The sequence below is a fragment of the Bubalus kerabau genome, chromosome 22 (genome assembly GCF_029407905.1).
Source record: "Bubalus kerabau isolate K-KA32 ecotype Philippines breed swamp buffalo chromosome 22, PCC_UOA_SB_1v2, whole genome shotgun sequence".
Lineage (NCBI taxonomy): Eukaryota > Metazoa > Chordata > Mammalia > Artiodactyla > Bovidae > Bubalus > Bubalus kerabau.
This window is the reverse complement of record NC_073645.1, coordinates 26450401-26478121: the sequence shown is the minus strand read 5'-3', so window position 1 is coordinate 26478121 and position 27721 is coordinate 26450401. Positions and strand designations below refer to the sequence as shown.

Below are 27721 nucleotides of genomic sequence, written 5' to 3'. Positions count from 1 at the left end.
GGGGCCAGGAAGCAGTTGGGATAGGAAAAGGGTGGGATTTATTTAAAACAAGATTGACTTTGAGTTGATAAAGCTAAGTTTATAGGAGTTTATTTATACTATTGTTAAAGTTTTGAAGCATTACGTTTTCAGTATTAACTAAACATTCCCATGTTAATTTGCAGGCTTATGTCTGTATGAGGTAATGAATGTATTGTTTTAGAAACAAATGATACTATTTTTGCATTTTTTGACTATTTTTACTTTGCTAAAACAGTGTTTTTAAAAAATACTTTCTTAGCTAACACTTTGGCAATCATCATTTTTCTTTTAATTCTGCATTTATAGGGGAGTTCTAGTTACAGTTTTTTATATTATAGCTCAGTATAATCTACTGCTTAAAAAGCTGCTTTTATTTTTTATCTTGGAGTTCAAATAAATATGTCTGGCTAGGATCAGATCAGTCACTCAGTCGTGTCGGACTCTTTGCGACCCCATGAATCGCAGCACACCAGGCCTCCCTGTCCATCACCAACTCCTGGAGTTCAACTGAGACTCACGTCCATCGAGTCAGTGATGCCATCCAGCCATCTCATCCTCTGTTGTCCCCTTCTCCTCCTGCCCCCAATCCCTCCCAGCATCAGAGTCTTTTCCAGTGAGTCAACTCTTCGCATGAGGTGGCCAAAGTACTGGAGTTTCAGCTTTAGCATCATTCCCTCCAAAGAAATCCCAGGGCTGATCTCCTTCAGAATGAACTGGTTGGATCTCCTTGCAGTCCAAGGGACTCTCAAGAGTCTTCTCCAACACCACAGTTCAAAAGCATCAATTCTTCAGCGCTCAGCCTTCTTCACAGTCCAACTCTCACATCCATACACGACCACAGGAAAAACCATAGCCTTGACTAGACGGACCTTTGTTGGCAAAGTAATGTCTCTGCTTTTGAATATGCTATCTAGGTTGGTCATAACTTTCCTTCCTAGGAGTAAGCATCTTTTAATTTCATGGCTGCAGTCACCATCTGCAGTGATTTTGGAGACCAGAAAAATAAAGTCTGACACTGTTTCCACTGTTTCCACATCTATTTCCCATGAAGTGATGGGACCGGATGCCATGCTCTTCGTTTTCTGAATGTTGAGCTTTAAGCCAACTTTTTCACTCTCCACTTTCACTTTCATCAAGAGGCTTTTTAGTTCCTCTTCGCTTTCTGCCATCAGGGTGGTGTCATCTGCATATCTGAGGTTATTGATATTTCTCCCGGCAATCTTGATTCCAGCTTGTGTTTCTTCCAGTCCAGCGTTTCTCATGATGTACTCTGCATAGAAGTTAAATAAGCAGGGTGACAATATACAGCCTTGACGTACTCCTTTTCCTATTTGAATAGTGCCTAGTTAAACTTTTCACCACGTAACTTATGGCATGACAATCATAAAGTCTGTTTGCTGCATTCAATTTAAAAATATTTCACCAAGCAGTAATACATGTCAGAAAAATTTTCCCAGGAATCTTATTTTCTTTAACTTTTATTTATGAAAATGTTTGAACATACTGAAAAGTAGACAGAATAGAACCTCCATGCAGCCATCACACAGTTTTACTAGTTAACTAATGACAATTGAATTTCTTTTATAATTCCATCCACTTCCCTTCTTTTTGGGGGGACTTTGCCACAGGGCTTGTGGGATCTCAGTTTCTCAAGCAGAGATTGAACCCGTGCCATGGCAACGAAAGCTCTGAATCCTAACCACTAGGCCACCAGGGACTCCCACACTTCCCTTCTTTCTAATGTTTTTCTGAAACAAATCCCTGGCATTTTGCCACTTCCTCTGTAAAGTATTTCAGTAATCTTAAAAGATGAGTTCCTTTTTTTAGTGAACATGTATCATACCAGAAAAACAAGTTACAAAAATTTCAGTGTAGTGAAAGATAAAAATAAAGTGACAGACCTATTTTAGATTAAAGGAAATTAGAGAAGCATGACAACAAAATGCAGTGTGCATTCTTTCATTAGATTCTGGATTGAAATAAGAACAACATACAAAGGACATTATTAGGACATTGGAAAAATTTGAATTTGGACCCATTTAGATAATTGCATTGTATTGTTATAAATTTCCTGAATGTGTGTTATAAATTTCCTGAATATTTCCTCATAATTATATTGCAGTTATGAGGGAGAGTCCCTTTATTCTGAGAAGATAACTACAGGTATATTTAGGGGTAAAATATCTCAATGTCTGCAAGTAACTTAAGAAATGGGCTTCCCTAGTGGCTCAGACAGGAAAAGAATCCATCTGCGATGCAGGAGGCCTGGGTTCTATCCCTGGGTTGGGAAGATCCCCTCGAGGAGGGCATGGCAATCCACTCCAGTATTCTTGCCTGGAGAATCCCCATGGACAGAGGAGCCTGGTGGGCTATAGTCCATGTGGTTGCAAAGATTCAGACAGACTGAGTGACTAAGCAGCAGCAACTTAAGAAATAATAAGTGTCTATGTATGCACACACATATACATATACGTTGGAAGAGATAAAGCAAATATAGCAATATGTTAATATTCTAGTTCATAAAGTAGATGAAGTCTATCTGGATCTTAATTTTACTAGTCTTATAACCTCTTTGTAAGTTTGTGATTTTTCAGAAGATTGGAAGTGGGGAACAAAAAAAGATGTTTCTTACCAGGTATCTAGTCAGTGTACAAATTTTTATCTTAGTCCCAGTGAGTGTTTTATTTTAAATCAAGGTCCAAATAATGTTCATACATTGTGATTGGTTGATAGATCTTTAAATCTGTAAGTTTTCTGTTTCTTTTTTCTCGCAGTTCATTTCTGTTTATTTTTTCTTGCAGTTCATTGTTGACAAAACTGAGTCATTTGTGCTATATGGTTTCCTACAGATTGGGTTTTGATGTTGCATCTCTGTGATTTAACAAGTTCTGTCTTGCTCATAAACTGGTAGTTACGTCTGAGTATTGGTCATACAGGTTTGACTTGAGGGAACTAAGAATACTTTATAGGTAGTGGTGGTTTTGTCCATCTGGAGGCACATAATGTCTGGTTGTTTTTGTCTTTTTGTTTTTGTGTGTGTGTGTTTTTGTCTCTGTTTTTGTGTGTGTCTTTGTAATGCTAACAAGTATTGGTACTCAATGTCATGTCCATTAACTTAATAGGATTTGGAAAATGATGTTGTTATTCCTCCTCTGTTTATTGAAATACTTCTGTAAGAGAAACTTCTGTTTGGTTAGCCAGCAATACCATTCATATAGGAAAGAAAGGATAAATGCTGATTCCTTCTCTTTACTTACCAGGTTCAAAATAATGAGTTGATTCTTTAGCATGCTCCAGTCATAATCAGTGTTTTTGTTTTACTTTGCATTTAAATATATTTGTGGTTTAAATCCACTTTAATGATCTATTTTAATGTTCAAATTGTCATATCTTAAGATAATCATGGCTGTAATAACAAGATATTTCATACTCCAACTCTTAAATCTCTTGCCCCAGACACAGAATCGGTCATTTCTCCAAGGTATCCTTGGGTGGTATTTCAGAATTAAAATCTGGTTGCTAGGGATTTACCTTGCTACTGGATTGGTAACTATTTTCAGTTGACAGAGGCAGGAATTTTTTCAAGGTAAAATGAGTTGATCTTTTTAAAAGATATTTTTAGTAGTATGTATTTTCTATAGCCAGAAAATAGCTGAATGTCTCTTAAATCTCCCTATAGATTCTATCGTATTATTCCAGCTTTCTTATCAAATTGACCTTCTGTGTTAACAGGTGGTAGGGAAGATTTTTGTGCTTCTCAAGGCACTTGATAGGATTCAGGCTGTTCAGGCAGTGGTGCCTACAGTGCAGTGCCTTCATCAGGACTGCACTTGGAGCACTGCTGCTTTGCTCCTTAGTGAGAAAGACTGCCATAGATTTTCGAGATGATTTTTATACCAGTGTTAAAAAAACACGAACCTTTGCCATTTTTGTCTGCATTATATCAGTATCCATTATGACAACTAGGTCCTCTAATTACATTCCTTCACATAAAGGAGCACAATAAATCAATGCACTAGTAATAACTAAGTACGTACTGTGTGCCAGGAATTATTTATAGTTATTACATATATTAGGGCTTCTCTGGTGGCTGAGATGGTAAAGAATCCACCTGCAATGCAGGAGACCTAGGTTCAATCCCTGGATCAGGAAGATCCTCTGGAGGAGGAATTGGCAACCCACTTCAGTATCCTTGCCTAGGGAATTCCATGCACTGGGGAGCCTGGCGGGCTGCAGTCCACGGGCTCACAAAGAGTCGGACACAACTGAGCAACTAACACACGCACACATACACATATTTTTTAACACCCTTTCCTTGTGATAATTCTGTGAGGTAGGTGCTGCTAGTATCTCTGCTTTACAAATGGGGAAATGGAAACACAGAAAGCTTTGGCAAGTTGTCCAAAGACTTGCAGCTAGAAAATTACAAAACCAGGGTTTAAACCCAGGCAGTCTGTCTCTGGCGGAGAAGGCAATGGCACCCCACTCCAGTACTCTTGCCTGGAAAATCCCATGGATGGAGGAGCCTGGTAGGCTGTAGTCCATGGGGTCGCTAACAGTTGGACACGACTGAGCGACTTCCCTTTCACTTTTCACTTTCATGCATTGGAGAAGGAAATGGCAACCCACTCCAGTGTTCTTGCCTGGAGAATCCCAGGGACGGGGGAGCCTGGTGGGCTTCCGTCTGTGGGGTTGCTCAGAGTCGGACACAACTGAAGCGACTTAGCAGCAGCAGCAGTCTGTCTCTGGAATATTTGCACTTAATATGCTATCTGTTGCACTATGGTATTTAGGGATAAGGCTATTGTTAGGAAAGTTCTTAAGAAACCAAATTACAAAGAAGAGAGCTGAGTGCTGTTACATGGGACAAATACATGCTTAACCTGCCTGCGTCATTTTGGTAACAGTTCTAGGATTCCTTTCTGCTAGTTCTAGAAAAATACTTAATGTTTTCCTAAAAGGTACTTTTTAATTCTTATTACCCTAGCTTTTCATTTTTGTTAATAGTAATAGCCTTTTAATTGCCTCAGAGATAGAATAGCAGGGAAAGCATTTAGTTTGAGTCTACTTTAAAACCCTATGGTCTCTCTACCCATCACCTTAGACCATTGGATCAGATTCCAGGCATTTATGTTTATATGTTAATCTTTTTATTTTCCACTATTGCAAGAAATTTCAAACTCATACAAAAGTAGACAATAGTAAAATGAATGCCTATGTACATGTATTACTTAATGTCAATAATTATAAAATCATGGCCAATCTCAGTTCATCTTTACCTTTATCACTTCTCCTATATAATCTTCAAGCAAATCCAAGACTATAGTTTTATCAGTAAATAATTCAGTTTGCTCTGAAAGATGAGGACTTTTTATAAAAATATAATAATGATGCTATAGTTTTAAAAATTAACAGTAATTCCTTAGTCAAATATCCACATGCTATTTCAGTTTCCTATGAAAGTTGTTTTATAGATTTTTTAAAATCAGGATCCAAATAAGATCCATATATTGTAATTGATTGATATCTCTTATTTGTAGGCCTTATATCTTTTTTAGTCTATGGATTCCTCCTACTCTTTGATTGGTTGTGTGTTTTTTTTTTTTTCCTTGCAGTTTTTTTGTTGAGGAAGCTAGGTTCTTTTAGACATTGAATCTTGAGTATTTACTGTCAATAAATTTTGCTCTAAGTTTTAAAGCCTTTCTATTAAAAAAAAATTGTTGACATTTTTTAGAGAGGAGAAGCTAAGCAAAAATTCTTTTTTTGTATGGGATAGATAAATTAACTCAAATTTCATGATATTTTTTCTTTTGTAAATCTTTTGAATCATCTTTGCTATAAAATGTGTTTTAAGGTTTATGCATTTTATATATTTTTTACCTGAAATTGGTTTGTTTGTTTACTCTTATAGCCATTGGAAAAGAAGTTTGTCCGAGTTTCAGGAGAAGCAACTATTGGACATGTAGAAAAATTCCTCAGAAGAAAAATGGGTCTTGATCCAGCTTGTCAGGTAGAGTATATGTATGTAAAAAGTCAGGGGAAGGGACGGACTTCCCTGGTAGTCCAGTGGCTGGGACTTCACACCCCCAATGCAGAAGGCCTGGGTTCAGTCCTTGGTCTGGGAACTAGATCCCACATGCTGCAACTAAGACCTGGCACAGCCAAATAAAAATAAATATTAAAAAATGGGAAGTTGTGAGATTACCTTTAGCATATTGAAGAACTATCTCTAGGATTTCATGCAGTGCCTTTTGTTTTATGACATTGTAGATATTATAAATAGTTACTGAATATTGGTACACAGTGATCCCTACCCCCAAATTTTAATCATATTTGACTTACTGGCTGTTTCTTGCTGCCGTTGATTACCATCTCTGGGTGTCAGAGAAAAGCTGAGGATATGAGAATGATTAAAGAGCTTCTAGAGCCTCAGCTCCAGCTCTTTTCTTTTTGATAGTAGAGCAAAAGTATACTTTTCTATCCATTCAGTCTCTTCAGAGGCCATCCTTGTATCAGTATCTAGCTCAGGACACCTAGAAAAGTAAAATATCTATCTAGTATAGACTCTGTTATTTTTCTAAGGATTGAAAAAGGTCTTCCATTCTAGTTGTATAATACTTGTGTAAGATGAAAATCTCAAACGCCATGTATTATTAAATATAAAATGTAAATATACTCATAGTTTAGTAATGTGGGCCAATGAAAATGCACATTTATATAGTTTTGCTGTTTCATTACTCAAATTTAAAAGGGATTTTTTGTTATTTTTCATCATGTGTAAAATTTTACAGAATAATTTTTTTCTAAAATATCTATTTACTATAGATTAAGTTAGTAAATATTTTAAAACTAAATGAAATTTTGCTATGCTTTTAGTACCAATATCTGTTGGTACTAAATATATATTGTTCAGTCATGTCCAACTCTTTGCAACCCCATGGACTGTAGCGTGCCAGGCTCCTCAGTCCATAGGAATTCTCCAGGCAAAAATACTGGAGTGGGTTGCTGTGCCCTCCTCCAAATATATATATTAAATGCAGTTAGATGTGACTTCCCTTACTGACTTTGACATCATACTAGCTATATCTCATGGCAACTGAAAACTGGAAATGACTTATTTATTACCTTTATTCTGTCTTTTGGTGAGAAATAGATAGCTGTTTACAGATTCCTGAACAAAGAATTGTGAGTGACCCCATAATAGTCTATTATTTCTAAGAGCAGAAATCAGAAGAGTTGCACCTGATAATATAGAATAAGAAGTGGCACCCAAGAGGCTTTCTTTAGGGTATAGATTACTTTCTCTGTGGCTAGACATTGATCAGAGCCATTGATAAATTTCACATTTGGTGTTTTAAGAAATTTGGTTACCAAAACTCTAAATTGACTCTATTGTATAAAAATGTGGGTTTATTTTTTTCCTCATTTCATAGAATTCATTTCATTTTGAAATTTGTTTCAGTCTTTAATTTTCTTTCTCAGCTCTTGGTTCTCTAGGTAAATACTTTTTTCTAATTCAGGTACTTTATAGCTGGTAACATTCATAAATTACTATTTCACCAAAATGTTAAAATAATAGAACAGTAATTATCACTTATGCAGACCCATTTGTGACTAAATTGTTGAAGCTTTCTAAATCCAAGGGAAAATAAGCAAGAGTTACTTCTAATATGAATGAAACATTGAGCTAGTTAACCATTCAGTTCAGTTCAGTCATTCAGTCATGTCTGATTCTTTGCAACCCCATGGCCTGAGCACGCCAATGGTTAATAGTTAACCATTAAACAAAATAGTTAGCCATTAAACAATTCTTGATCAACCCAGTCACTTGAGTCTTCTGTGCTGACCTTCTTTAAAACCATTTAGTTCCAAACGGAAAATGTATGCTTTGTTTACAGATATGTGACCTTCATGAATGGTTATTTAGTAGCAGGAATGCATGATACTAGTTCAGTTTCAGTTCAGTTCAGTCGCTCAGTGGTGTCTGACTCTTTGCGACCCCATGAATTGCAGCACACCAGGCCTCCCTGTCCATCACCAACTCCCGGAGTTCACTCAGACTCATGTCCATCGAGTCAGTGATGCCATCCAGCCACTCATCCTGTCGTCCCCTTCTCCTCCTGCCCCCAATCCCTCCCAGCATCAGAGTCTTTTCCAATGAGTCAACTCTTCGCATGAGGTGGCCAAAGTACTGGAGTTTCAGCTTTAGCATCATTCCTTCCAAAGAACACCCAGGGCTGATCTCCTTGCAGTCCAAGGGACTCTCGAGAGTCTTCTCCAACACCACAGTTCAAAAGCATCAATTCTTCGGCACTCAGCCTTCTTCACAGTCCAACTCTCACATCCATACACGACCACAGGAAAAACCATAGCCTTGATTAGACGAACCTTTGTTGGCAAAGTAATGTCTCTGCTTTTGAATATGCTATCTAGGTTGGTCATAACTTTTGCTTCCAAGGAGTAAGCGTCTTTTAATTTCATGGCTGCAGTCACTATCTGCAGTGATTTTGGAGCCCAGAAAAATAAAGTCTGACACTGTTTCCACTGTTTCCGCATCTATTTGCCATGAAGTGATGGGACCGGATGCCATGATCTTCGTTTTCTGAATGTTGAGCTTTAAACCAACTTTTTCACTCTCCACTTTCACTTTCATCAAGAGGCTTTTTAGTTCCTCTTCGCTTTCTGCCATCAGGGTGGTGTCATCTGCATATCTGAGGTTATTGATATTTCTCCCGGCAATCTTGATTCCAGCTTGTGTTTCTTCCAGTCCAGCGTTTCTCATGATGTACTCTGTATAGAAGTTAAATAAGCAGGGTGACAATATACAGCCTTGACGTACTCCTTTTCCTATTTGGAGCCAGTCTGTTGTTCCATGTCCAGTTCTAACTGTTGCTTCCTGGCCTGCATACAGATTTCTCAAGAGGCAGATCAGGTGGTCTGGTATTCCCATCTCTTTCAGAATTTTCCACAGTTTATTGTGATCCACACAGTCAAAGGCTTTGGCATAGTCAATAAAGCAGAAATAGATGTTTTTCTGGAACTCTTCTGCTTTTTCATGATCCAGTGGATGTTGGCAATTTGATCTCTGGTTGCTCTGCCTTTTGTAAAACCAGCTTGAACATCAGGAAGTTCACCAATCACATATTGCCGAAGCCTGGCTTGGAGAATTTTGAGCATTACTTTACTAGCGTGTGAGATGAGTGCAATTGTGTGATAGTTTGAGCATTCTTTGGCATTGTCTTTCTTTGGGATTGGAATGAAAACTGACCTTTTCCAGTCCTGTGGCCACTGCTGAGTTTTCCAAATTTGCTGGCATATTGAGTGCAGCACTTGCACAGCATCATCTTTCAGGATTTGGAATAGCTCAACTGGAATTCTATCACCTCCACTAGCTTTGTTCATAGTGATGCTTTCTAAGGCCCACTTGATTTCACATTCCAGGATGTCTGGCTCTAGGTCAGTGATCACACCATTGTGATTATCTGGGTTGTGAAGATGTTTTTTGTAAAGGTCTTCTGTGTATTCTTGCCATCTCTTCTTAATATCTTCTGCTTCTTTTAGGTCCATACCATTTCTGTCCTTTATCAAGCCCATCTTTGCATGAAATGTTCCTTTGGTATCTCTGATTTTCTTGAAGAGATCTCGAGTCTTTCCCATTCTGTTGTTTTCCTCTATTTCTTTGCATTGATCGCTGAGGAAGGCTTTCTTATCTCTTCTTGCTATTGTTTGGAACTCTACATTCAGATGCTTATATCTTTCCTTTTCTCCTTTGCTTTTCACTTCTCTTCTTTTCACAGCTATTTGTAAGGCCTCCCCAGACAGCCATTTTTCTTTTTTGCATTTCTTTTCCATGGGGATGGTCTTGATCCCTGTCTCCTGTACAGTGTCACCAGCCTCATTCCATAGCTCATCAGGCACTCTATCTATCAGATCTAGTCCCTTAAATCTATTTCTCACTTCCACTGTATAATCATAAGGGATTTGATTTAGGTCATACCTGAATGGTCTAGTGGTTTTCCCTACTTTCTTCAATTTCAGTCTGAATTTGGCAATAAGGAGTTCATGGTCTGAGCCACAGTCAGCTCCTGGTCTTGTTTTTGCTGACTGTATAGAGCTTCTCCATCTTTGACTGCAAAGAATATAATCAATCTGATTTCGGTGTTGACCATCTGGTGATGTCCATGTATAGAGTCTTCTCTTGTGTTGTTGGAAGAGGGTGTTTATTATGACCAGTGCATTTTCTTGGCAAAACTCTATCAGTCTTTGCCCTGCTTCATTCCATATTCCAAGGCCAAATTTGCCTGTTACTCCAGGTGTTTCTTAACTTCCTACTTTTGCAATTCCAGTCCCCTGTAATGAGAAGGACATCTTTTTTGGGTGTTAGTTCTAAAAGGTCTTGTAGGTCTTCATAGAACCGTTCAACTTCAGCTTCTTCAGCATTACTGGTTGGGGTATAGACTTGGATTACTGTGATATTGAATGGTTTGCCTTGGAAACGAACAGAGATCATTCTGTCGTTTTTGAGATTGCATCCAAGTATTGCATTTCAGACTGTTTTGTTGACCATGATGGCTACTCCATTTCTTCTGAGGGATTCCTGCCCGCAGTAGTAGATATAATGGTCATCTGAGTTAAATTCACCCATTCCAGTCCATTTCAGTTTGCTTATTCCTAGAATGTCAACATTCACTCTTGCCATCTCTTGTTTGACCACTTCCAATTTGCCTTGATTCATGGACCTGACATTCCAGGTTCCTATGCAATATTGCTCTTTACAGCATCGGACCTTGCTTCTATCACCAGTCACATGCACAGCTGGGTATTCTTTTTTCTTTGGCTCCATTCCTTCATTCTTTCTGGAGTTATTTCTCCACTGATGTCCAGTAGCATATTGGGCACCTACTGACCTGGGGAGTTTCTCTTTCACTGGAGAAGGGAATGGCAAACCACTTCAGTATTCTTGCCTTGAGAACTCCATGAACAGTATGAAAAGGCAAAATGATAGGATACTGAAAGAGAAACTCCCCAGGTCAGTAGGTGCCCAATATGCTACTGCATATCTGAGGTTATTGATATTTCTCCCGGCAATCTTGATTCCAGCTTGTGCTTCTTCCAGCCCAGCGTTTCTCATGATGTACTCTGCATATAAGTTAAATAAGCATATGATTATACAGTGGAAGTGAGAAATAGATTTAAGGGCCTAGATCTGATAGATAGAGTGCCTGATAAACTATGGAATGAGGTTCATGACATTGTACAGGAGACAGGGATCAAGACCATCCCCATGGAAAAGAAATGCAAAAAAGAAAAATGGCTGTCTGGGGAGGCCTTACAAATAGCTGTGAAAAGAAGAGAAGTGAAAAGCAAAGGAGAAAAGGAAAGATATAAGCATCTGAATGTAGAGTTCCAAACAATAGCAAGAAGAGATAAGAAAGCCTTCCTCAGCGATCAATGCAAAGAAATAGAGGAAAACAACAGAATGGGAAAGACTCGAGATCTCTTCAAGAAAATCAGAGATACCAAAGGAACATTTCATGCAAAGATGGGCTTGATAAAGGACAGAAATGGTATGGACCTAACAGAAGCAGAAGATGTTAAGAAGAGGTGGCAAGAATACACAGAAGACCTTTACAAAAAACATCTTCACAACCCAGATAATTACGATGATGTGATCACTGACCTAGAGCCAGACATCCTGGAATGTGAAATCAAGTGGGCCTTAGAAAGCATCACTATGAACAAAGCTAGTGGAGGTGATAGAATTCCAGTTGAGCTATTCCAAATCCTGAAAGATGATGCTGTGCAAGTGCTGCACTCAATATGCCAGCAAATTTGGAAAACTCAGCAGTGGCCACAGGACTGGAAAAGGTCAGTTTTCATTCCAATCCCAAAGAAAGACAATGCCAAAGAATGCTCAAACTATCACACAATTGCACTCATCTCACATGCTAGTAAAGTAATGCTCAAAATTCTCCAAGCCAGGCTTCAACAATATGTGATTGGTGAACTTCCTGATGTTCAAGCTGGTTTTAGAAAAGGCAGAGGAACCAGAGATCAAATTGCCAACATCTGCTGGATCATGGAAAAAGCAGAAGAGTTCCAGAAAAACATCTATTTCTGCTTTATTGACTATGCCAAAGCCTTTGACTGTGTGGATCACAATAAACTGTGGAAAATTCTGAAAGAGATGGGAATACCAGACCACCTGATCTGCCTCTTGAGAAATCTGTATGCAGGCCAGGAAGCAACAGTTAGAACTGGACATGGAACAACAGACTGGTTGAGGATGTAACAAACATGACCCCCATATTTGATAATTAGCTAGAAGGACTCAGCATATTCACAGCTATGATTTACTACAGCAACACAGCAAGTTGGAAACAACTGGGTTCCAAATAGGAAAAGGAGTACGTCAGGGCTGTATATTGTCACCCTGCTTATTTAACTTCTATACAGAGTACATCATGAGAAACGCTGGGCTGAAAGAAGCATGATTACTAAGGGATTGTTAAATGATAAAATACCTTTAAGATGTTATTTATTTGTAGCCGATAAAAATAAAAAAAGATAGTTTTGAAGGATAAAAAATATATAGATCACGTGTTCTTAAGAGATTTAAGTCAATTCAAATCAGAAATCAATTATCTGAGTGGATTTTTTTCATATAGAGATCCCAGTGTCTTTGAATTATCATGGTTGATTTAGTGGTGTTTTGAATTTATTGATGTCTTACTGTATCTTCTTTTTTTTTTTTTGTTAACCAACTCTTGTAGTATTTTCCTTTGTACATCATTTAATCTTATTTTTGGTTTTATAAAATGCTTATCACATTTATCACTAAATATCTTCTATATAAAAGATGTAGTAATAAATTTTGAGTTCCATCTTATAAGACAGGTTTTTTTCCTTAAGATTTATTTATTTATTTTACTTTTTGTCTGTGCTGGGTCTTTGTTGCTGTGTGCAAACTTTCTCTAGCTGCCCTGAGCAGGGGCTACTCTTCCTTGAGGTGCTCGGGCTTCTCATTGTGGTGGCTTCTCTTGTTGCAGAGCATGGGCTCTAGGCACATGGACTCAGTAATTGTGACAGACGGGCTCAGTAATTGAGGCTGTACACAGGCTTAGTTGCCTCAGGTATGTGGGATCTTCCTGGACCAGGGATAGAACCTGTGTCCCCGGCATTGGCAGGAGGATTCTTAGTCACTGGACCAGTAGGGAAGTCCCGATAAGTTCCTTTTTATTATTATATATTTAATATATTACCTTAACCCTTAACCATACCACTGAATTGTTTCCAAATCATTTACGGAGATTCTAATGTGTCATATGGTATATCCCTAGCATTCATTTACTATTTATTAATATTAAATTGAGCAGTCTGTGTGCTTGGCATCCACTACAAACATGAGACAGAAAATTCATGCTGTCAGGCAACTCAGAACTGTGTGGGAAAGATATAAAATGACAGTAGGCTATGATGAGTGCAACAGGAGCACAGAGTGAATGATTTAGCTCTGAATTTGTCAAAGGATTTCCAGAATGGATTTTTTTTTTTTGGCCAGATAAGGAAGAAAATAACTTTCTGTCAAAGAAAAGAGTATGTATGAACAAAGAGGGATGAGTGTGGCACTGGCTCATTCAGTGAAAAATTCTGTCTTGGAAGCTTTAGTGTGATCTTGCTTTTAAAAAGTTAAGGGGTTTTCTTGCTTTAAGACTATCTTCATATTCTGATTTCTGCTCTGAGATTCAGATATATTGTAGTTATCCTTCCTGTCTAAGACTTAATACTCAGGAGGTTAGAAAGATTATGCAGAAAAGAGTTAACAAAGCAGACCCGAGGCTGCTATCTTTAGAAGGACTGGCTTACAAGGTTGGCCCTTGCCTAGCATCTAGGGAGCTGGCTTGTAAAAAGTTCCCTGCACTAATATGAAGACTGCACTATTGTATGTATGTTTCCCTGTGCATGGACTGAAAAACTGAATACGTGCTTTGCTTCTGGGAGTCTGGAATTTGCTAGCTACTAGGCAGAGAATGCCGACAGGACCAGGCTTCAGTACAAACCCTAAACTCTGAGCCTCAAGTAGGCTTCCCTGGCAGAGACTGCACAAATTGGCTGCATTTCTCCTGCTAGAGAAAAGAGTATTGTGGGAGTATTGCTTCCTGGACTGGGAGGGAGAAGCAAAGGAAGCCTGTGAATGGATTTCTCCAGACTCTCCCTACATCTTTTTACCTTACTGATGATCTGACTGTATCCTTGCTGTGTTGCTGTAGTAAATCATAGCTGTGAATATGCTGAGTCCTTCTAGCTAATTATCAAATATGGGGGTCATGTTTGTTACATCCTCAAAAATGTGACTCTGTTCGAATGAACTAAGTTAATCAACAGGTAAAGTGAGAAGCAGTTAAATGTTTCTGAGGAAAATGGATATATAATTTATGATATATTTCATAAAATGGAACACTATGCAGCTATTAAGACAGAGTTAACTATGCATTCCAAAAGATGTCCGTGTGTATTAAGGTTTTGGTGTTTGTGTGTGTGTATATGTTTTAAGAATATGTAGAACAAAATATGTGACAGGATCCCATTTCTATAAAAATAAAATCCCTACATGCACACACAGCAACTAGGACCATATGCATCAAACTATTAGTAACTGGCTAACCTCTTGGGATTAAGTTGAAAATTTGTAGTAACCAAGTCATAAATGTATACCACATGGTCCAGCCCACTAACAGTGGTGGTCTCTGACTTGCTGGATACTTAATAAAAACATAGTGTTAGTTTCCAAGGTCTATAATTTTTCTTGGATCTAAGTTCTGTGCGCAAGATCAGCTGTTAGTGCCTTCAAGTCCTTTTGCAAACAGATATTGCTCTACCAACTTTAAAACTGGTAAGCATTAAACAAGAGTTGTTACTGCTGCTGCTGCTAAGTCACTTCAGTTGTGTCCGACTCTGTGTGACCCCATAGACGGCAGCCCACCAGGCCCCACCGGTCCCTGGGATTCTCCAGGCAAGAACACTGGAATGGGTTGCCATTTCCTTCTCCAATGCATGAAAGTGAAAAGTGAAATTGGAGGTTATTCATTGTGAGAGAGCACAGGGCTTGACAAACTGACCCACAGGCCAAATCTAGCCTGCCATCTTTTCATAAATTGTGTTTTATTTTAACAGCCGTCCTGTGGCTGCTTTTATACTACAGTGACAGAATTGAGCACATGTAACAGTGATCTTGTGGCCTACAAGCCTAAAATATTTATTATCTAGCCCTTTATAGAAAGTTTGCCAATCTGTGACATGCACTGATTTTTTGGAGAAAGATAGACCTGGAAATAGACCTGGCTTCAGATCTGAACTTTGCTGCTTACCGGCTTTGTGATTTTAGGAAAATTTAATGTCTTTACTTCTTAGCATCCCTATCTGCAAAGTGGGAATTATAATACCTAACTCACAGGAATGTGAAAATGATATGAGATAACATATGTAAAACATATAAGTGTAACGTATGCTGTGCATAGTGGCTGCTCAGTTAAATGCAGGTACTTTTTATTCTTACCCAAGCATGCTAAAGGTTTTAGGGGGATTAACATGTTGGCATTGTGTAGGATTTTTAGAGTAAATAAAATTTGAAGTTAGGAATCTGGTTAGAAGATGATTTCAGTGGTTTAAACCTGAAGGCAGCACTTGAAAGAATGATATGAACTTAAAAGGTATTATGAAGAAAGAAGCAACAGGTGTAGCTGATTGCATGTGAGAAGAAAGGAAAAGGAGAAACAGGAGTTAAGAGGTGATACTCTGGTTTGGAGCAAGGAAGAATTTCATGCCATAAGCTAATTAGGAGTCTTAGGAGATGGAGTCTATGAAGTGATATGTGTTAATAAGATGTTGAGGACCTGTTCCCATTTTAAAGCAGTGGAAAAGGAGTACTCAGTGAAAGAGTATGTAAGGACTTCATTTCTGTTTCTAGCAAGTGAATATACTGGAATCATATACAATATAGTATATAACTATACAACCATATTGTTCTGTCTAGTGCATTCGGTATAGAAGTAGATTTATATTAGAGCTTTGACATTACTAAAAGGGCTGAAAAGACCTTGTTAAGATTGTTCTACCTGTAAAACACAATGCCTTATTATGTACTTTATATCAGTGTTAGACTTTTCATTGTTGGAAAATGAGATATTCTTTAATAAGAAAATCAAACAACCAAAGATTGCCTTTTGAAGCATTATAAGCCCTTAATCATTGTGTCATGAACTGTTTAAAAATATAATTTTCTGTGCCATCTTATGCTGAACATATCAAGTGTGATTTAACTTGTTCTGAGAGATTCAAGGAAACCATTTGGAATATCTGCTGTAGTGTTCTGTGTTGTGCCATGTCCTCTAGTGCTCATTCCATTTTATTTGTAAATAGTTTCTAAACTGTTTCATAAGAATGTTTAATCAGTCTAAAATAGTTCAGTCAGAACCTCCCTGGCTGTCCAGTGGTTAAAACTCTGCGCTTCCAATGCGAGGGATATGGGTTCAATCCCTGGTTGGTGAACTAAGATCCCACATGCCATGGCCAAAATAAATAAATAAAAAACAAAATAGCAAAGTCTAGTCTAAAAATAATTATGTTGATCTTCCTCTTTTTTAATGTGGTTTTTTGAAGCAGGACAGCAGACTTATACTCTTATTTGCCTGTAGGTGGACATCATCTGTGGTGATCACTTGTTAGAACGGTATCAAACTCTAAGGGAAATTCGACGTGCAATAGGCGATGCAGCAATGCAGGTAGGTCTACCATATTTATGTCTAATGGGTAAGTTAATTAATGAAAGAAGAGTGTTCTGTGTTATTAGGGTTTTAATAAACATTCTATAATTAAAATTATCTGGACTATAAATAATAAAGCTAATGTTTACTGGATGCTTACTGTGTGTCAGGTACTTTTCTAAATGATTTGTAATGATGAGCTCTCTTACTCATCATAGTTTTATGAGGTAGGTATTCTTTTATCTCCAGTTTTAAAGTTGAGGAAAGGTACAGGTAAGGTGGATTTCCCTGGAGCTCAGATGGTGAAAAATCTGCCTGCAGTGCAGGAGACCTGGGTTTGATCCCTGGGTGGGGAAGATCCCCTGGAGGAGGGCATGGCAACCCACTCTAGTATTCTTGCCTGGAGAATCCCATGGACAGAGGAGCCTGCTGGGCTGCAGTCCATAGGGTAGCACAGAGTCGGACGTGACTGAAGTAACTGAGCACGCACGCACAGGTAAGGTACAGAAAGGACATGTAACTTAACCACAGTTAATAAGTGTGTGTGGAGAAGGAAATGGCACCCCACTCCAGTACTCTTGCCTGGAAAATCCCATGGACGGAGGAGCCTGGTAGGCTACAGTCCATGGGGTCGCAAATACTAGGACACGAATGAGCGACTTCACTTTCACTTTTCACTTTCATGCATTGGAGAAGGAAATGGCAACCCACTCCATTGTTCTTGCCTGGAGAATCCCAGGGATGGGGGAGCCTGGTGGGCTGCCATTTATGGGGTCACACAGAGTTGGACATGACCGATGTGACTTAGCAGCAGCAGCAGTAAGTGTGTGAGCCAGGGCTCAAACTCCAGGCAGTTTGATTCTAGAGGCCTTTTTTCTTCTCTGTCTCATACTGCAGTAGAGCTTTGAAGACTGCTGGGCAAATGTATCTGCAAGAACGTGTCTTTAAGAAAAATTTGCGGATACTCATTAGTCTGTAGAGATTTCACATACCACTCCTAGCTCAGTTGGTAAGAAGCCATGGTAACTGTTAGACGATATTTTAAGTAGCCTATAATGTGAGTGGGAAGTATAGTGTGAAATCTAATAAGGATAAATGAAAGCAAGATAAGACCTACAATTTTAATGAAGAGAAAAATCCAATTTCTTTTGGAATTTTGCCCTCTAATTCTGAAATCCATTGGGGAATCTGATAGATGACAAAACTGGTGTATGAAGACTAAGTACCTTGCCCAAGATCAGTTGGTTAGTTAGTGGTGGAATCAAGATTCAACTGTTGAAAAAGTTGAACTTAAAGCTTAGGATCTTAGCGAAAGGATAGCTGAATACTTTTTTGGGTAATTATTTGATTATTCTTACATGTTTTTAGAAATATACTGTACTAATTGTTTATATTTTAGAAACAAATAATTCAAAAGATCTTCATAAAATACAAAAGTAAAATTGTTTCTTAGCTAAGTAAAGCATACTTAGAGGTATAAACAAGACATTTCCTAAGATTTTTATAAAATCAGACTTCAGAAATCTTAGAAAATATTGTCTTTTTTAAAGTTAAGCTTGATTAGAAATGTAAAAAGCTAGGCGTAAAATCCCAAAGTCAATGGAGTAGGTAGAAAGTATGACTTCAATTTAAAGAATATTTATAATTAAAGTCCTCATTGATAACTATGTAAGTGTCATGTAATCTCAGGACCTGTTAGCTAAATGAATAATACATCTCTGCAGTGGGAAAGCTAGGATGTAGCAAGTGAGGGAGAGAGTGGGAGGAGCTCAGATCTGACGGAATAAAACCATGCAGGACTTTATAGGCTGTAGTATGAACTTTGGATTTTAACTGAGTGAGGTGGGAAACTATTGATTGGAGAGATTTGAGCCAAGGACAGAAGAAACATAATCTGACTTGTCTTTTAGAGAATTTACTCTGGTTAGATTGTTTAAGAAGACCATGAATGGAAACATCTAAATATAAAATATAAATAATATTTATATATTCCTTTATATTTATCAGAATATAAACAAAATAAGCATAGATATAAATTTGAAATGTAAAGATTATCTCATTTCATAAAGTGTAATTTTATACATGTATTGAAGTTGTTTTGAGATTTTAAACAGCTTGTAATTCTGAAACATAACTATATGCAAAAAATTGACATTCTGTAAAATGTAATTTGTATTCATGTAAATATGTTAATAGGATCCTTCTGTGTGTTAGAATACAAATTCATTTACTTTGATTAGACTAATTAGTCTAGAAGAGATCTGATGATCTGTAGGCCAAACATGGTGTGGGATTGATTGTGCTTTATTTGGCTTATTCTGTGTTTTAAATATTTTTTGAGTTTAAATTCCTTTAGCTAAGCATCTGCTATATGGTTTATCACTGGTCTCAACATACCCTATTTGACTACTTAACTGACTCACATATTCATTTATGGTACTTCTCTGGCTTTTATGGGTATTTGAATTTGTGAACCCCTTTCTAGAATTCTGATGAGTTTTCACTGGAGTTGCCAGTAACAGAAGCCAGATTGCAGTGAGTTGAATAGTGAATGAGCAATGAGGAAGTGGAGCCATGAAAAAGCTTAATAAAGAAGAAAGAAAGGGTGATAGCTAGACCAGAGTTGGAAATGCAAGGCGTGTATGCCACCACTCCCTCTAAATGTTGCTTAAAGTAGGCCCATTGCCCATGGCATACTTTCTCAATGAGTCTTCTTTTTAAGCTAGTTTCTCAGTTCATAGTAAATTACAAATAGCATCTTAAAAAGGTAGGTTGCTTGCTGGGTGCAGCCTTGGTGAGAGCACAAAGAATTAAGACCTCATACCAAGAAAGGAGACATAAAGAGACTCATAAACATGATATCTGGAGTCATTTAGTGTTAAGTTTCCTGACAGCCCCAGAGGACATCACTGTGTTATACAGCGCAGTACAGTTACAGTTCATAGTGATGACTCTGGGTAGCAAAGAAAGGGTGAATTGTACTGAACAGTCTTCAAGGAGGAAGTAAAATGTATCATGTATTAAATGGGTAAGAGTTCTGAAGTTTTCTCACTTATTTTAGTTGTAAGCTGCATTTGTATGGGAAATAAATGTTTTATTTCCTAGCAGATCCATGATACTCAATGATAATTGAGTCTTTCTTAGAGAAGCCCAGAGTTGGGTGATATATTAAATAATCTGCAAAATGAGAAGTTTTAGTTCTTTTTGGAGAACTGTTTAGCCATAAACAACCTTGACAAACTGTGGATACTGGTAGTTTCAGGATTTTCTTCTAAGAGTCATTAAAAAGGCACACTAACAGGGAGTGTCTGGTTATGAGGTGAGTAGATGAGCAGGTTTCTTTATCTTGGACTTCCATTCTCTTTAAATCAAGGAATTTCACATTAGTGTTGGGTTATGAAAAATAAACTATCTTTGACTTGATCATATATGTAAGTGGTTTTCAAGTAACTGTAAAACACTTTTATTTTTTTCAGGATGGTCTGCTGGTCCTTCATTATGGACTTGTGGTATCTCCTTTGAAAATTACTTGAAGATTGTAAGACTGTTATGAGTTGAGTGAACAAAATAAGGCGGCTTCTGCAGGATTGCATTCTCACCAAAGATTTCCATGAAACATGTAATTGCTATCATTTTGTGCTGTTTGAGACATAACTTATCTATTTTCAGCATGAAGAATCATAGGAGTCTTATAAATCATAGGATTTTTAAGTATAACTTGTAATGATAGAATGCATCTGTTTAGTCAAAGATCTGTTTAGTAAAAAGTCTCTCTAGTAAGTGACTATATAAAAAGCGTCCATAGCTCAGGGGGAAAATTTTTAAAAGCATTTACTTTTTATGATTTCAGATACTTTGATATAGATTTTGTTTCCTAATCTTTGAGGTAAATCAGTCACTGTTTTTGTCTTCGTTGAGCCATACCCCTTTCAAGTTGGTGATTGGGATTCTGCTCTTTGGAATGGCATCAGTTGGGCAGTCATCCAGTTGGAAAAGAAGTATGCTTTTGAACTGAAAATTTAAAACCAGACTTTGTTAAATTACAGAATGTACTTCTCAGACAAAGACCAAAACTATGGGCCACTTTTGTATGTTGCCGCATTATTTTGAACTTATGTCTTTTTTTTTTAAACCAGCAACACTACTAAAGAGATATTATCCACTTCTAAAAGGGATGAATTATATTTTTGTGTGTGAGAGGATACTGTCCCCTGTAGGGTTTAGGTCTTCAGTATATTAAAGGCACCTTTAACATATCTTACAACAAGGGGTGCCTCTTTGCAACATTTTTTTGAATATTAGTTGGATTAACATTAATTTTGAGTACACAGTGTGATTGTCAGTACCTTGTAATGATATTGCTTTTGAAAGTAATTTAAAAATTTGAATTTAAGGTTTACAGAATACTTGTTCATTGTTTCCTCAGTAAGTCAGTTTAATGTTCATTTTCCCATTTTGTTGCAGGGATAAAGAATACGGGTGTTTGAGGGCTCACTCACTTGCATGCAAAAATTTCCATTTTAAAGATTATTTTGCTTAAAATTAGCATTGTAATACTTTAAAAGAAATATTTTGTAAACCTTATTTCACTGCAAAATTTCCAAGTCTGCATAAAAACAATTATAATTGGAGAAAGATTGGTAATTGTTTTATAAAGAATTTATGAATTCTGTATAAATTTCTTCTAACATTTAATACAATTTTTTAATAAAAATTTATTTTAACCTATTTTGAAATGCTTGTGTTTATTGAGGATTTTTAAAAATAACTAAAACTCTTTAAGGAACAGGACATCCAAAGCAAAGTTAAACTGTGCCATCAAATAAATATTTTATAAACATCTTTACCTTCCCTGGTTATACCAGATGCCTTTATTTGACAGCGGACAAAGTAACAGCTATGGAGTTCACTGCCTCGTAAATGTCTCTTGCACAAATTACTTACTATTTTTGTTCTTGTCCCATGTTAACATCTGTGTTGGGGATCTCCAAGACCTCTCTCAAGTTTAATAGTTCACAAGAAGGACTCATGGGACCCAAAAAGTTATTATGCTCTTGGTTATAGTTTATTACTATGAAAGGATACAGATTAAAATGAGCAACAGGAAAAGATGTATAGGGTAGAGTCCAGGAGAAACTAGGCACAAGCTTCCATTTGTCCTCTTCCATTGGCAATGCAAGGAGAGTGTTTAATTTTCCCAACATGATATGTGAAGTGTTGCCAACCAGGGAAGCTCACCTGAGCCCTAGAGTCCAGAGTTTTTACTGGAATTCAGTCACATAGGCATGCAGCCTTGATACCCCAGCACCTTCCCAGTAGACAACCTGATATAGCATGTCCCAGGTATATAAAAATAGGCATTCACCATAAATCACATTGTCAGCATAAACTATCTGGTGTGACCAAGTTCTCAGGCATACTAAGGTTATTCCAAGGGCTCAGAAATTATGATTTATAGTAACATGGGAAGACACTTATTTTTTTAAAGCAGAGTATTATATGTAATTAATTAAAGTCCGTCTTGTCAAAGCTATGTTTTTTCCAGTAGTCACGTATGAATGTGAGAGTTGGACCGTAAAGAAGTCTAAACGCCAAAGAATTGATACTTTCGAACTGTGGTGTTGGAGAAGATTCCCGAGAGTCTCTTGGACTACAAGGAGATCAAACCAGTCAATCCTAAAGGAAATCAACCCTGAATATTCATTGGAAGGACTGATGCTGAAGCTGAAGCCCCAATTCTTTGGCCACCTGTTGCAAAGAACCAACTCATTGGAAAAGACTTTGATGCTGGAAAAAATTGAAGGCAGAAGGAGAAGGGGACAACAGAGGACAAAATGGTTGGATGGCATCACCAACTCCATGAACGTGAGTTTGAGCAAGCTCCGGGAGGTGAAGGACAGAAGCCTGACGTGCTACAGTTCATGGGGTTGCACTGAGTCGGACACGACAGAGCGACTGAACAACAACATTAAATGTAATTATTTGATAAATATTTCTGCAGTAAGTCAAAAGAATATCACTTGTGTGGACAACAAAATTAAAATTAGAGGAAAGTGGTCTGCCTTTAAGGAACTTGCAGCCTATGGATTACTCACATCTCAATCTTACCAAAGGCAGATACTAGTAAATACTATGAGAGTCACAAAGAGTTCCACCCTTTCTTTTTTCCCTCCCTCTTGAACTTGACCTCCAGGCATCCCAAAGAATGAATTTTATCTGGTTATTTTTATTTGACTTGTTGTTACTACCAGACAGTAAACTAAGTAAGAACACTGATTTAAAAATCAGTTAAAAAAAAACTGGTTTAAAAATTAGTACTTCCAAAGGCAATGTGACTTTGGGCTATATCAGTAGAAACAGTTTTAGATCAAGGGAGTTAATACTTCTAATCTCCAATGTGTCTTTTATCCAGTTCTGTGTAGCATACCTTAGAAATGTTGACAGATGGGAAGGCAGTGGGATAGGAAACAGAAGGAGAGACTCAGAAAACAAGAGCAAGCATTGACCAATTGCTTCTATCTTGGAGAAGCCAAAAACTTAGCGGTGAGAGGCCATATATGGGAGCTGTCTTCAAATAAGGTCAAAGGGGGTCAAAGACAGATGAGGAAAAAGCTCGAGCAAAAACAAGACAAATGCCCTATCTTGTTGCCTTGGGTTAGCCTTACTGTTTCAAGAGGGATATTTGCTAGGAACAAAAGCAGAAACAAAACTAAATCCTCAAATCTGCACAAATGAGACTATATGAAGTACAGATTCCAGAGTCTAGATTCAATGGCTAGAGAAAGATTTGTTTGGCACAGCTGTTAGGTTCTCTGTTTTTGCTGAAGCCCTTTCTAAGCAAAGATATCCAGGGGGCTAATTTGTGATAATAGTAGTCTGACAGAATGTGAGCTTGGCAGGTTTCTCAGTTCCTCCCTAAATGCCATCCCAGTCTTTTCTCTCTGGTATCATCATTTCCTCTGACCTTGGGCTTCACTGAGCTTCCCTCTGCTTCCAGTGCATTGCCCTTCCTTCTTGTCTGAGTCAGATACATTCTTATCTAGTTCCTGACAGTCTCTCTGGATTCAAACTTCTTGCACACACTCACACAGTGACTCTTCTACAGCAACTGTGGCTTTGAATTGTTGAAAGTGATGCCACTGACCAGTTTGCTTTTCCTGTTCAGCCTACACAAAGTATAATCTCAGTGATTCAATCCTAGACGAATATTCTTCTAAGATGACCAGATCATAATTTCTTATTAGATGTATATATGACTAATTAAAAAAATTTTATTTTTTCCTTTTCAAGTTCTAATAGTTGGCAGCCTCTCTGGTGTATTATGTTATCTTGGAGGGCTCGGTTAAAAGACAAGGATCAAGCTGACTCTGAATGTTCATTTTTGCTGTCTTCAGTATATCATGGTCAAAGGGTAGGTCCTCACTTTTAACCTTTTTCAATAATGTTGTGTACGTATTGGCCTCTCTTCAAAACTGGACAGATGATATCTAAATTTTTATTATCTATTGAGATTAATAGTCCATGCATAAATGAAATACCATATTGATCTTCTGAAAGCTTGACAAATATTTATTTACATAGAATGGATATTATGGTTTGATCTTTAATGCATATTTGTTTCATTTTGATGGTATCCGTGGTTTTACAGGGCTTCCCTGGTGGCTCAGATGGTAAAAGAATCCACAGGCAATGTGGGAGACCTGGGTTTGATCCCTAGGTTGGTAAGCTCTCATGGAGGAGGGCGTAGCAACCCACTCTAGTATTCTTGCATGGAGTATCCCCATGGACAGACAAGCCTGGCAGGCTATAGTCCATGGGGTTGCAAAGAGTCAGACACGACTGAGTGGTTTTACACAGGTTATTATAGTGATACTATTTTTTCTTTTAAGTGAGAAAAGTTTTTTTCTTCTAATGTTTCTAAGAAAATGCTTTTCCAAAAGAAAAGCTGGTTGAACAACAATTTAAATCAGAAGATGAAGATGTTTGCCAGGAATAGATTTTTCCCCCCCCAAGTAGGCCTAGAGGCAGTATTTCACATTGGTTTAAGGACATCAATTTTGAAGCCCAGACTCACAGATTTGACCTCCAGCTTTGGTATTTGCAAGCTGTGTGATCTTGAACTTCTATATAATTTCTCTGAGCTTTAGTTTTCCATATCAGTAAATTGGGACAGTGGTGCCTAATGCAAAGACTTGTTAACAATAATTAATCAATGTGTTAAGCACTCAGAATAGTGGTTGGCATATAGTCTGTTTTCAAATTCAGTTATGGTCCCTTGGTAGTCACTTCTTAGATTACTTTGCTGGATTAGTTTCCAATGAATAAGTAGGCACGTTAATATTAAAAGATCAAAGTTAAACCATATTCCCCCTCCCCATTTTCTGTCCTGTATATTTTCTATATTCACTTCCTTCTATTAATAACTGGACCAAGTGTGGGGATACAGGCCCTGGAGTTGGACCTGAATTCTGCTTTCACCTTAGTTCTAATCTTAAGTCTGCTGTTTCTACTTTACAGACTAGGTTAGGCCATGGACAGACAGTTTCAGTTGCCAGAGACGGGTTCCTTTTGCTGAGCTTATGTCTGATTTAAGACAAAGATAAAAAATTGTTTAGTCCTAAAGGACATCAGGAATTCTATATGTCATGTATAAATCCTTATGCCTGGAAATCATGAGGGATGGAATTTACCCCTCTCATTTATTCACAGATACGGCATAGCAGACAAACCTGAGTTAAGTTTGTTTTAATAAGCACTTCTAAGGAAAGAGCTGCTTTTTTGCCCTGTGTAATAATCAGCAATTAACCAGACTGCTACTGATTATATTCTAAAATTCCAGCCCTTATACTAATGATTTTGGTTACAGTCTGCTGAGCATTCTCTAACCCCTAGAAGAATGTGATAAAACTGGAATGAAAAGTCTCAGAACAGAGACCACTTGTCTCATCAGGGAACAGGGTAGCCATGTGGCGATCTACAGTAATTAATCAATGAGGAAGCAAGCCTGGAGACCCTTCCAGGATCAGTCTTCATTTTCTTTGTAGCCTGAGCTCTCTCTATTTTGTTTTATTCAGAATCACTAAAGCACTATAGAAACATAATTCTTTAAATATCTGTGGTATGACTCACTCTGTTTTATTACAATCTTGGGTGGGTGGGGGTGTGTGTGTGTGTGTGTGTGTGTGTGTGTGTTTCAAGGGATTTTAAGAAAGAATTGATAAATTTTAGCTAGTTCCCACCCCCATTTAGTAAGCTTGTGAAATAGCATAAAACATGAAGGCAATCCAATCAACTTTTAAGAGATCGATAGAGGAGGAGAGCAGCATTTTGATCCACATAGTAACCATTCTTTTCTCCCTTTAAGTGTATGCAGCAAGGGTTGGTAATGTAATAAAAACAGCCCTTTGTTTGACTGGATTCAGGAGCACTCTCCCCATTTGCAAATGGTATAGCCATGTGAGACACTTGAAAATAGCAAAAGGCATGATGACAGCAACTAACCTGTACATTTAAATCTGAACATGCAGCAAAGCCAGAAATGTACTGTCTAGAAAAAAAATAAAATTTCACATAGAACTATGTTTACAAAGCTCCCCTCAGTTATTTCCATTTTAAATTAGCACTGTGCTTTCAGGTATATAAATTTATTTGGTTCTAAAAAACAAAATGTATTCTTACAATTTGGATATATTTAAGGAACTTACAGATTTCTGATGATATAATAATAAAAATAAAATTAGCTGGAAATCAGTGATAACTACTCATAAGCAAGCAACGTTTCTAGCTATTCTTTCTTTCATTTACATCCAGGGAGATTTCTGGCTTTTTCTCCAGGCTCTGTTTTGAAATCAATACTACTCTTATTAGATCTGGCTTAATGTTGTCCAAATGGAATTCCTTCTACTGGGTTGACCCAGGTGGCTGTACATAATGGTCTCAGTTGGAGCAGAAGGTATGGTAGACGTCATAATTATTTTTCTGATAGTCTCATAAATTCTCTATCAGTGGGTTCGTAAAATTGAGGTGAATTTAGATGACATAAAATGAATCATTTTAAAGTGATTAGTTCAGTGGCATTTAGTACATTTGCAGTGTTGTGCAGTCACCATCCGTATCTGGTTCCAAAACGTTTCCATCATTCCACAATAAAGCCCCACTTCTATACCCCTCTTTTCCAGACCTAGCAACTGCCAATGTGCTTTCTGTTCTAATGGATTTTAAATACATTTAAAAAACTATCTCATGTTTGCCTTTAGATCCATGAGTGGTGATCTGGTCTCCCTGCTTATGTTCACAGGTAAGTTCTTAAAGGTTATCCCCACGACTGCATAACTTGCATTATTTCCCGAGATAAAATTTGGACTCTAGTTTCCAGACTATTGTTCAAATTTGTCCCCCTCTTTAGCCAGTCCAGTAAAATGAATTACAAATATCTTGGATTTATTACCTCTTGAGGAAAGGGCCCTTCTGTAACATTCCTTTAATTCCAGCTCTTTGATACTGAACTATAGAATTCCTTTACAAAAATATTTTTAAAGCTCCTTTTTAAAAAATAGGTTAGTAGCATCCACTCCTCTATAATGTTTAGCAGGAGCATGCAGAGGCTCATGGTTGGATGGGCCCAGGCCCAGGTTTGGGCTGCCACCACCTCACTGCAGTGCAGGAAGGCAGTAGGCTCAGGAAATCTGCAGTGTGTACCAGTTTCCCTTTGGGACTCAATGTTGCCAAGGGTTTCTGGAGCAGAGAAACCTTAAGTTAAACCCTGGGAGGAAGGAGTGAAAAGGAAGATGAAAAGAAAGATGCTTATTCCCTCAAGTGGTGGGGCGGGGGCTTTCTTTTACGTAGAAAGGCAACATAGAAAGAAAAGCAGGCACCGAAGAGTCAGCAGACCAGCTCTGTTACTCACAATGGGGTATCAGACAGGGTTTAACTTTGTC

At 37.7% G+C, this 27721-nt stretch overlaps 1 protein-coding gene across 2 annotated transcripts in view; it reads left to right on the top strand.

The window, feature by feature from the left end:
- The window catches only part of PCGF6 (polycomb group ring finger 6), a 32028-nt gene extending 10518 nt beyond the window's left edge, over positions 1-21510 (top strand). Inside the window, exons 8-10 of one of the 2 annotated variants that reach the window (XM_055560210.1) lie at positions 5933-6031; positions 16716-16802; positions 20261-21510. In XM_055560210.1, the coding sequence (XP_055416185.1) occupies positions 5933-6031; positions 16716-16802; positions 20261-20317 (243 nt within the window). In that variant the 3' untranslated portion in view covers positions 20318-21510. The remainder of the gene's footprint in view (positions 1-5932; positions 6032-16715; positions 16803-20260) is intronic. The other variant, XM_055560211.1, reaches the window with a different exon arrangement.
- Positions 21511-27721: the final 6211 nt, after the last annotated feature.